Here is a 12,117-nt window from a genome sequence, read left to right on the forward strand (position 1 = left end):
CAGTGCATCCCACAAATTACTGCTAGAGTAACATTTCTAAAGTACATTCTGATTCTGTCCCTCCTCAAAAAGACTGTAACATCTAAACCCTACCTACTTTTATGGGCTTACCTACTTTTTCTCCCTATTGAATATCATGCTCTCTCCAGAGCAGACAGAGCTGGAATGCTCTAAAATGGCTACCAGTTCCTAGTTCTTGTCCCCTGTTCTCCATCCTCCACCTCACTCCACCTCACCTCTGTTGAAAACCCACTGTGCTCATGAAATACCTCCTAATCCCTCACAAATAATCATTGACCTTTTTCTTGTTTCCATAAAATATAAATTTTATTTCTTTAGGAAAATTCATCTCTTGAGTTGGTATAATATTAGCATTCATTTCCTTCAACTCCTGTTACAAATATCTTTTACAAAGGTGCAATGTAGTATACCTATCATTTTGCATTCTGTTTTCTTTACATTTACTATCTCTGTACTAACATTGTTCATAATAATACTTAATATGATTTACTCTTCCACTGTGTTCCCCTATTGTCGGACACTTTGATATTACAATAGATAAAACTGATCTAAACATCTTTCTTCATAGAACCTTTTGTTATACAAATTTCCTTGGAATAAATTTCCAAGAATGGTATAAATGGGTTGAAGGATTTGAACACCATTTGCTGTGTGTTATATATTCTACACTGTTAGCAGAATCTGCGTGTATACATTTCAGCAAATTGCAAGCAGACCTACAGAACTCAGAAGGAAAGCATAGATCATTTTATATCATTTCGAACAGTCTTATGCATAGCAGTTAACTCCTAAAGGCATTGCCATGTAAAGCATAGTGGAAAACTTGATCTTTTCAATGATGATCATGAATCAAGAAACTTGTCTTGTTAAAAAAAGATGCATAAAGTGCTTTTTTAGAAAGGTTTACATAAAAAATAATTAAAAGAGTAATTTCTGAGTAATCCAAGGTTTTATTGTAACAGGGCTTCAAAAGTGTAGTATTTTAAAAAAAAAAGTGTAGTACTGGCAACTTTTATATCAGACTTATAAATGTAGATAATTAAGTTCTCTGATACAAGGTAGTGAATATTCTATCAACATAAGGTAGTGAATAGTCTATCAACTTAAGGTAGTGAATATTCTATCAACTTGTAATGAGTAGAATCAATTTGATTTGAGTATATTATTTAAATTATTGTTTATTTTTCACTGAACCTGTAGTTTAAGAAACAGTGGGCTGGGAATTCCCTGTCGGTCCTGTGGTTAGGACTCCACGCTTCTGTTGCAGGGGGCATGGGTTCAATCCCTGATCGGGGAACTAAAATCCCCCAGGCTGCCTGGCATGGCCAAAAATAAGAAAAAAAGAAACATTGGGTAGATTAAGTTAGAAGGACCTTTTCAATTTGAATTGATTCCTGTTTTGAGAAACATGGCAACCATAAAGTTTAAAGGCTTTCAGACTTTTTTGATTGTGACCTAAGACAAATAAGATGCATGTTGTGACCTAATATGCACATACAAACACATAATAACAACACCTGCCTTTACTACAGGCATAACACTAACATCTTCTCTTTCATTTTAAACACATTGCTAGTCAACACCTACAAAACTGATTCCACAACTTGCTTATGGGTCACAATCTGCAGCTTGAAAAATTGCTGGCTAAAATTTAAAGGGAGACTTGTCGGTTCTTAGGTTACAGTATTCTTTGTATAGTGATTATATAATGATGATTTACGTTAGTTTCAGGAGTATTTCTCAAAGACTATCAGGAAGAGAATAGCTTCAAATTTGACCCTGATGACTGCTCCATAGCCACAAATGAATAACTAGTCTTTCTTTTATATTAAAAAAAAAAAATGTAATCCTGAACAAGCTTCTAGCTAATGCTTAGGATTTCTGCCTCTTTACCAAAATTATGACAACTTTAAACCTGATTATCTCATTATACATCATTTCTTTTTATCCTGAACCATCACAAAAAAGCATACCTTTCAGTTATTTCTTGACCCTTTTCTTCTAGAGGGTGTAGTCTACCTGATCCTACCTCTTTCCTTAAATTAAGACCTCCTCTTCAGTTATAAACAGATCCCACCCCCTTATTGTCCCAATGACTGTTAACATCTACTGTAGAAGATGTGAATTTCACTCCCCTCATTTTCAGTCAGCGAAGGAGCCTTAGCACCAAAAAGTAATATCTCCTTTCTCCTAGTTTGCTATTGCTCTTTCCAAATAATTGATAAAATACACATGTCAAAGTTCTTCGTCTAAGGTCAGTGTTTTGTGACCTCAAAACTTTTATTCATCAATATTCAATGTCCCTACGTTCACTTTGGATTTTGGTTCCTAGTGCACAGTCTTCTTCTTCACCCCTTGTTCTGCATCAGGTTAGGTAACCTTCGGGGTGCCTGTGGAAGGAACATTCAATGTTCTGGTCTCATAGTTAAACCCCACATTTTTTTGGCTTCTCTTCACGTTGCCTCCCTTTGTTTCTGCCTCCCAAATGTTAACTTTTTTCAAGGCTGTGTCATCAGCATTTCATACTCTTTGAATGCACTTCCTATCAGTGGCTTCAAATAAAGAAGTTGACTTGCATTTAGAAACCATTCGCACCAAAAAATATGTGTCTTCAAACCATATTAACTTAGGATTCCAAGAGGGGCAGATTGACAACCTGCACTTCTGAACTTTTTTTTTTCTTTTTGCCCCTGATTGAAGTAAAAGATCCATTTGTGCTAGGTTATTGGAAGGATTGTCACTGAACTACATTATGCCTACTTAAGGTTTTTTTATGACTTACCAAATTTGGAGGTTTATGTGAGTTTCTTGGTTTGTTTCTGAACAGGACTGGCTTCCATTGTCTGAAGCTTCAGTCCTAAAGAGTTCATTGATTAAAGTGATTTATTTTAATCTCAGGGTTGTTTCCCCATTTAAAAACACAGACAAAACACAGTGTTAGTTATCAAATCAGTGACTCTTTGGGACTTTTAAGTCTTTTGATGACTTCTGGTTTTAATAATCTGGTAAATGTGCTAGTATGAGTGATTTATACTGGAAAACCAAGGTTGCTAAAATGTAGCACATCTAGAAGTAAATGTATTCTTTAGCTTTATTAGAGCCAGAAAACAGAGATACACTGTATCTAATGGAATATATATCTACAGAAGTGTGGTGCCAAACAAAATAGTGACTAAATGGCATTATCCCTCAAGCCAGTAAGTTAAAATTTTGTGGTATTTCAAACAACCTGATTTAAAGCATAAAGTAGCTGGGATGAGAGAAATGAGGTGAGAAAGATAATCATCAAGTATTAGCAATCTGAGGGTTTTGAGAACAAATAGCTCAGCAAACAACAATAATCTCGAAAATCATCAGCGTATTAAGAGGTATCCAGTTAAACACTGTATTTGCATTATTTAAAGGACTATTTCCTACCTAATTCAGGGAAAAGAGCATAACCAGATATGTTCTAGGGATCAGTTGCAGTACTCACGTTTATTCATTTCTATTGAAGCTGAGTCAGTTATCCAAACTTTCATGTATTAAAGATCCTGAGTGTGAGTATAAGAGTGTCAAGCATTTTATTGCTTACCCTTTATAATCAAGGGACCTGGCTGAGTCAATTTATAAAGTGTTTTATGAAAAGGAAGAGATACAGAAAATACATAAAACTGTGGAAGAGATATTTCTATTCAAAATGAGGCAGTCCACTTTTGGAGGACAGTACACTTAGAGACATTAACCATTGCTGGATTTTTTTTTTAAGTTGGTCATCTTTAGAAGTGGAACAGTTGGTCTTTGAATTATACCGTCGTAACTTTCAGAGTTACAGAGTTACAGTACAGATGTTAAAATGATGTACAGAATAGTAGAGCTCTTAAATCTGATAGTATTATTTTTAATTTAGGGAATAAGAAATGGTAAACTACAATGAATAAACTTTGTTACCTGCTTTATCAGATATAAGACATAAATTTTCTATATTTGGCTATTGTGCTGAATTTTTTTTTTTTAAAGAGAGAACGAAGAGAGCAGAGTCCTTGTTCTTGGGATATAATAAACCATTGTAAAGAGACTGCAAGTACCCATACATATCTTAACCCTTGATTATTTATTGTAAGTTTATCTGCAGAATAATTCTATGATATTTTATCAAGTCAGCATATCTCTGTGAATGGAAATTTAAGCAGAACATAACAATTAGGTAAATCTGCTTCTTAAAAAAAGAATCTCGTGATGAACTAAAAGCCAAATACTTTGGGTTATCCATATTTATAGACCCCAAAAGGTTATGTTTCATGTAGTACAAAAAAGAATTTCCATTTTAAAAAAATTTGGAACTGTCTTCATTTGTATAAAATATAGCAATTCTGAAATTATACAGGAAGTACATCTGTAAGTGAACATAATGTGAACCAAAGAGTCAGAAATCATTTATTGACCATCTGTATATACATACTTAATATTATAGGTCATGTGGAAAGGGGAAGATACATACTAGAAGACATGATCCTTCCATCAAAAAGCCACATATTTAGTTAGAGGTGCTCAGAGCATTAAGGACTTCTAAATGAGATGAGGGGTGTGTTTACCTTGGGGGTTGAAGATACTGACGATCCAAAGCTAAAGTTGATTTTTTACCTCTACTAATATTCTAAAAAGTGGAGCTCACTGATAAGATACAGTTTAATTAAGAAAGACAGAACAAAGAAATTAACATGATTTGAAAATGACACAGATAAGTTAAAGTCAACATGAATATGTCACAATTCCAAGCAGTGAAGTCTTTGGAATATTACTAGTCACGAATGTTACGTCTTTGTTGGGTAAAATTGTTGCTATGCGTGTCCTTAGAAGAATAGAGGTTAACAGTTACTGAAATAACTCCTTCATGATGTTGAATAAAAGTTTCATGATGAATAAAAAAAGGATTATTCTTCATTTGAGATTAGTAATTTATGTTTCATATTCTTAAATTATTAGTATTGTATATTCTTGAGGCTTTTAAATTGTCTTAATCAGTACCCATTTATTTTTGGAATGATTTATTTTTATTCTTTATTATCATTTGAATGTTATAGTCTTAATGTTGATTATAGTTACTAATACTTCCTGCTGTAAACCACTAAGGTACTCTTTGCTCCCAGTTCTTAAAATTTAGCAGGTAAGACATCATTTTTATACTTCCACTCAAAGATTTTCATGGGTAAGTTTAAATTGTCATCTTTAGTAGTCATCAAGGACAAATTATCCTGAATAAATAACTTTTGCTAGTTCTACTTTATTTTTAAGCTCTCAACAGGATGTTAAGGATTTATTTCTTCATAGCAGCTGTTTGTGTGTTTGTGTATATGTGTGTAGGATTAAACAGTTAATATTATGTTAATAGTTCTAATTGTATTATGTTGATATATGTTTATCCTGTCTTTACTCTTTTATGGAAAAATATGAATTTATTTCATAACAGGCTTGAATTTACTCTTTTCAGTTATTGACATTATATATTAAAGTATTGTTTTCCATTTATCTTGCCTTTCATGTTCCTGTTATGCTCAGTTAAATGCATATTTTGGTTTATCTGTTTGAGGAAATTTTCCGTAACAGTAAAGGCATTACCGTGCCTCTCAAATAGACAGTGATGGGTAAAAGCATATAAAACTCTTGTCCCAGCCACCGCACAGGGCCACCAGGATGATAGTGGATGAGAAGCAGGTGTTAAGTAGAAGAGAATGAGGTGATAAGTGTCTTCCAACTCTTCTCATCTGTACTGACGGATAGCATTGCTTTCAAACTAACTGCTCCAGACCTCTGTAAAACAAATCTGGGTGCTACCAAGAATGTGAGATGTACCCCCAACTACAAATACACCTGATAATGCAAGTGGATCTCTAGTTTCAGAAAGTTTTTAGTCAATGCAGACAAATGCAGGCACTAATTGTAGCAAAAATTGATGATATAACTACCCTCCATTGCTATGATAATAAGTACATATTTTAAAAGTTGCTGTATGATGATATATGTATTAAAAACTGCATTATCAGTTTAGGGTTAAGACTGTTAACAGTTGTAAATATGAACGTGTTTTATTAAAATACAAAGGTGACTTAGAAAACTTACATAAATATTAATATTTCATTTTCATTGTGCTTAATTTAGTTAAAATTTCCCTTTTATCTTCAGATTTATATTTTTTCTTACCTTTTATTAATAGGTAGTATAGATCAATCAGTGTTAAAAGAATTACCCCCTGAACTCCTGGCAGAAATTGAATCCACCATGCCACTTTGTGAACGTGTGAAAATGAATAAACGCAAGCGTAGCACAGTTAATGAAAAGCCAAAATATGCTGAAATCAGTTCAGATGAAGATAATGATAGTGATGAAGCTTTTGAATGTAAGTATCATATAACTTTATTATTACTTTAGAATTAAAAAGCAGATTGATATGTTTGTTTCATTTATAATTTGGGGGGGTTAGCAAGAGTACAGTGATCATAATTCTTAATATAGTATAGCAAGTTTTTTTCTTTATACTTAAAAATGTGTGAAAGATGAGATCAGTTGGCACCAAGAAAAAAATTTTTAATGAGTTATAATTAGTGTCAGATAACACAGGTATGCCTCTATATGCATTTAGCAAACATTTATTGAGTTCCTACTGTATGCTAGGCAGTGAGAATAAAAATATAACAAATAGGATGTGGCCCCTATCTTTGAAGAGCCTTCAGTCTAATGGGGGAAATATGTAAACAATTGTAATACAGTGAGAAGAGTGCAATGATAATAGTAAATCCAGGGTGCTGTGGGAGCACATTGGATTGGCATCAAAATTATACTGGGGTTCAGAGAACGCTTACTGGAAGAGGTGACACTTGAGTTGAGTCTTGAAGGACACGTAGGAGATAGCCAGATGAAGAAATATTTTAAACCATACTATCACTAAATTATGAATGGATTAGCCACATTGCCAATTATCTGTGTGGTTTGGACCTGGCTTCTCCTTTTTGCCCAGCTGTGTCCTGGAATTCCTCCCTTGTTTCACTGTTTTCCAGAGCTGGCTTCTTCACTACACAGCTACCTCTCTACAACACTGTGATCACCTGTCTTTGCACTAGACTTGCTATACCTCGCCTGTCTTCCTACTGGTCCACTGAAAAAGTTCTTCTCTTTTATCCCTATCTTCCTTCTACTGGAGCAAGAGAATTGAGCCTAGCCAAGAGGGGTCAGCAACCTTGTTTGACTTAAACGGCATTCAGTGGAAACAGACTATGGGAGATCTTCACTTGTGTGCCAACTGACTTAGTCATTATGACCAAAAGAAGTGGGAAGACTACCAGTGTGTTCTACCTTTTCCACCTAGTGTCCATAGATTGAGGTGTGACAAGCAAGGGCAGGAAGGACAGATGCATGCTGCCATTTTAAAATGTATATCACTGATGGAAGCCCTTCACCTCCAGAGTTTTTAATCTATGTTCATTTACTCTGATCTTCTCAGAATTGTGAGCTCTTGAGTATGAGCAGTAGATTATGAATACTGAACAAATCTGAACAAAGTTTTAAAATTGAAATAAAATATGCAAAATTAATCTGACATTTAATTATATGTATAATTGTTATAATCTGTATTATCATGAGATGTATTTACATGCAGTATATTTCAATGGCTAAAGCTAACATTTTTATTATACTCAAACATTTTGTTCATACGGGGACATACGATCTGGAAAGAGAGAGGAGAAAGGAGATCTGGTGTCCTAGAAACTCACTCCCCTTTATATACATGCCTCTGCTTCACTTCCCTTCCTTTCCCCAATACCTCACCCATTTCTAAAGGGAATAACTAAAAAGGAGTTCCTTAATTGCAGACTGATTTCAAATCACACTTCAACTCCAGGTAATTGAGAGTGGCTGCCTGCGTTGCTAAGCTGATGAGAATTTTGTAGCTGCCTCACAGTTAAGTAAAAAGGGTAGCATAATCAGAGAAGCCCACCAAATGTAAAATAGAGGACAGAGCCACACATGCCTCATGTTTGTCCTCATTGCAACCTCTGTTCTTTGCTTTCTATGATGAGAGATATTGTCTCATCTTACGGGAGCACATAATTTCATCTTAAAAGCCATGGATCTATGCCCAAGAATATTGAAAGCTAATATTAGGGAACCTGAGCTTCATTCAGCCCCTGCTAGGAAAAAGGGAAGTTTCTCTGGGTTTTTCAAGAGACCTTAGAATAGTTCCCTGGTTTGGGGGGGTTTATTTCTGTACAAGTAACTATAGAAAAGTTGACTCTGAGGCCACTGAAATGAGTGATGAAAGAAGCTGACATAAACAACCAAATAGCCATTATACCACAACAAAAACAATGTAATAAAAATAGAGTACAATACAGAATGTAAAAATATTATGAGAACATAAGTAGCAAGCATTATCCTGATTTGAGGGAGAGAGACCTTTTTGAAACAAAATTTTATTGCGGTTTAATCAAACTGGTTTCCTAACAATCTAAAACTACGGAAATAGTTATGTTGAACGATAGGGGGAACTGTTGAGGGTTAACCTTGAAAGTTGGGCCACAAAGATTTGGATAGTCATAGCACAATTACAAAGTCTCTGGGTTGCTGGGGAAGGAGGAGGGGAGATATAAGAAGCTAAAGAGACATACAGGTGAAATTTGGAAAGGGTTAGGGTGGAAAACACCTAAGTCATATTTTACATACCTCTCTGTTGAATTCTTCCCCTGCTTCTTCCAGGGTAACAAGACATATAGAGAATGAACAGACTAGTCATAATGAATTGGGATCCTGATAGAACCTTATTGCAGCATACAGTGTATCATAGAAGATGTGGGGTTTTTTTTTCTTAGTTTGCCATTCCTTGTTTTTCAAATTGCTTAGTTTAATGAATGTGAAAAAAAGATCTCCATGACCTATAAAAATTACCACCGATACAGCATATTGTATGTACTTGCTAACTATAGGATTTTTCAAGCATTTTCTACTCATAGAATTAAAGGATTGAAATAGATTTCTTATGAAATTAATTAAAATTCAAAAAGACTAACTAGGTCATATTTGAGGTCATAGAATACTACTATCTGAACAAGTTTGCTTGTTAGTTGTCATTCCTCAAAGTAGGTATTTTGGTACTTGTTGAAAAAACATTTAGTGAATGCTATACATAAACGACCTGTTTCTCTGACACACGCATACACACCTACTTTTATTAGTATATGAGACAATCCCTCACTAAGAGAATGTTCTGGGGCACACTCATCATAAAAGGGGGGAAATCCTGCCTCTCCTTCATATATTTCATAGTCAAATTTTTGCCTCATTATGAAGAAAATCACTGAAGATTTAAATACATCCATCTACATTCGTCCTCTTGCTATGCCACACCTATGACCACAAAGAAGAGGAAACAAAATTATCTTTGCCATGCTGTCAGTAGATTCTTGAATAGGAATAGCTAGGGCAGCATATAAAGGTAAGATTAGCCAAGGTATAGACATTGATTACCCACACAGAAGGACATCGGCATAAGCATAGAGTGCATGGGCCAAAGGTTGGCATCCTTAAATCTAAGTGGGGGACTAGGGACTCAAGCAAGAGTTTTGTCTTAAATACTTGGGTATTGATCATAGTTAAGGATTCAGAATAGAAGCGAGTCACAAGAAAGCAAGGGAGTCAGATTCAGATTAACAGACTAGAAAGTAATTCACTGTCAGCAACAAGTGGTCACTCCAACAACCAGTGTATGATCCCAAGATGTAGAACATATCAGTTCTCTGTCCTGGTTTTAACTTGGTAGTGCTTATACTCTAGAGCAGGTATAGTAAATATTTTTCACTTGTATTCCCTCCAGTTCTCACTGGACAGGCATTTCCAGTCAGTCTTTCTTGCTGAAATATGGTGCTTTGTCTCAGGGCTCAGAATTATTCTCAACATTATGCTTTAGGCAGCTACTACCAGTTGATCAGAGTTGATGTGTCAGATGAGATCTGTTTGCCAGTTCTGCCTAGAGGCTCCTGTCAGTACTGATGATTTTAGCAGAATGCTTATACCTCTGGGAGAATGGGGAAGGGATTGAAGGTAACATACATAAATATGCTTACCTAGCATGCATAAGCTTACAAGATGTCTCCTTGGGTTTAAGCAAGTATATTGTTGGAGAACGGAATTCAATATGTGAGTATTTACAACTATACAGGTTTATTCTGTCTTTGTAGTTTGCGATGTTAGGTTATCAGAGTTTGTTGAATTTATAGCTGAGTTGTGGGCTTAACTTGGCTGTTAATTGACAGTATGCATGGTTACCCACATTCTGTAACACTTTCTCAAAAGTTTACTTTTCCTCCAAACCCCACTCCCCATCAACAATCCAAATGCTTAAAGGTGTTTCTGGTTTTTATCCAAATTCTAGATAAAGTTTGTTTTATATGTCTTAATTAACCCTGAAGTTTAGATATTATCTTTACTGACTCACTGAATACCTCTTTGAAATGAGCACTGTGGTTTAATTCCCAGAACATTCCTATCTACATTTATTAGCAAACCCATTTCATGTAAAATTTTCTAAATCTAGATAAATGCTAAAATAAGTGATACCATTTCTGTACCATAATTTATATTTCTGCTTAAACAGAATGATTCATAATTTCCTAGATCCACACAATGAAGATTTTTTCTTCCATGTAATTCATTTTTAAAGTACAAGTTTTAATAGTCTTTTAAATGAGGTAAATTATTTGTCATGGGGATTTGCTTCTAGCCTCTAGGAAACGACATAAAAAAGATGATGATAAAGCTTGGGAATATGAAGAGCGTGACAGAAGAAGCTCTGGGGATCATAGGAGAAGTGGCCATTCTCATGAAGGAAGAAGGAGTTCAGGTGGTCGTTATCGAAACCGAAGCCCGTCAGATTCTGACATGGAAGATTATTCTCCTCCTCCCAGCCTTAGTGAGGGTAATTCATCAGTGTCAACGGATTTCTTACATAAGCTGATTTTAAATTTAGGGCTTTAACTTTGAAGAATTTTTATACCTTTTTTATGAACTAATTAAAAACTAATTTTTAATCAAGACAAAAGTTTGGATTGGCAATGATTATTGTTAAAGTATTTAATGTTCAGGAAGAAAGTAGAAACAAATACATATATTTTAAGTTGTAATTACTGCATTTCAGTATTTCTTTTTGTTCATTTTAGTTGCTAGAAAAATGAAGAAAAAAGAAAAACAGAAGAAGCGGAAAGCTTATGAACCAAAATTAACACCTGAAGGTAACATTTTAGTTTGTCTTTATTCATAGTCTTCAACTTCAGTTTTCTACTTGGAATGTGGATAATAAGTTTTGGGTTTTTTTTCCTCTGTTCTAGAAATGATGGATTCTTCAACTTTTAAGAGATTCACAGCCTCAATAGAGAATATTTTGGATAATTTAGAAGATATGGATTTTACTGCATTTGGTAAAATCATTTTAAAATATATTTGTTTACCTCTAAATATAAACTGAATTTAAGATATATTTATTTACCTATGTGTTAAGCTTTCTGCCAGTTACTCTAGTGGATACAGAGGCATGGTCTGTGCTCTTAAGAAACTTGAAACCTAGCTGTGGAGTCAAGTCTAGTCTGTGTTATCAAGTAACTGAAAACTTTGATATAAAAATCAAGTGTTAAATTAGTTAAGTGTTGATAGTGTTTTTTTAAGAGTCCTGAGAGTGCAGCTACCACAGTAGGTTAGAGTAATTAGGGAAGCCTTTATGCAGATGAAACTTGAATTGGCCCTAGATAAGATGGGTACTAATATGAGCAAAGATGCAGAAATAGGAACATATTTAATTTATTCTAAAAGCCAATATTTATTAAATAATTACTGTTTGTCAGTAGTACGTTAAGTGCTAGAGGTGCAGAGATAAATACCCCAACCCCTGGCTTTAAGTAATACAGAATCTAATATGGAAAACAAAATAGAAAAGCAATCAGAATACAATAGGATTAATGTAATATTACATTTACAGTAATATGTAAAGGTCATATCTATAGATCTAAAGGTGTTAGGCTTATAAAAAACACTGCTTACAGTGTTTAGAGGTACTCTCAACAATTTTATGCCACT

General features: G+C 34.5%; 1 protein-coding gene across 6 annotated transcripts in view; it reads left to right on the forward strand.

Annotated features, from left to right (window-relative positions):
• The window catches only part of NIPBL (NIPBL cohesin loading factor), a 201,090-nt gene that overhangs the window by 122,353 nt on the left and 66,620 nt on the right, over positions 1 to 12,117 (forward strand). For 5 of the 6 annotated variants that reach the window (XM_082382141.1, XM_082382144.1, XM_082382146.1 and 2 more), the window contains 4 exons: positions 6,215 to 6,397; positions 10,772 to 10,966; positions 11,208 to 11,279; positions 11,376 to 11,465. In XM_082382141.1, coding sequence (XP_082238267.1) covers positions 6,215 to 6,397; positions 10,772 to 10,966; positions 11,208 to 11,279; positions 11,376 to 11,465 — 540 coding nt within the window. The remainder of the gene's footprint in view (positions 1 to 6,214; positions 6,398 to 10,771; positions 10,967 to 11,207; positions 11,280 to 11,375; positions 11,466 to 12,117) is intronic. The other variant, XM_082382143.1, reaches the window with a different exon arrangement.

Source organism: Balaenoptera borealis (assembly GCF_965194805.1).
Source record: "Balaenoptera borealis genome assembly, chromosome: 2".
NCBI lineage: Eukaryota > Metazoa > Chordata > Mammalia > Artiodactyla > Balaenopteridae > Balaenoptera > Balaenoptera borealis.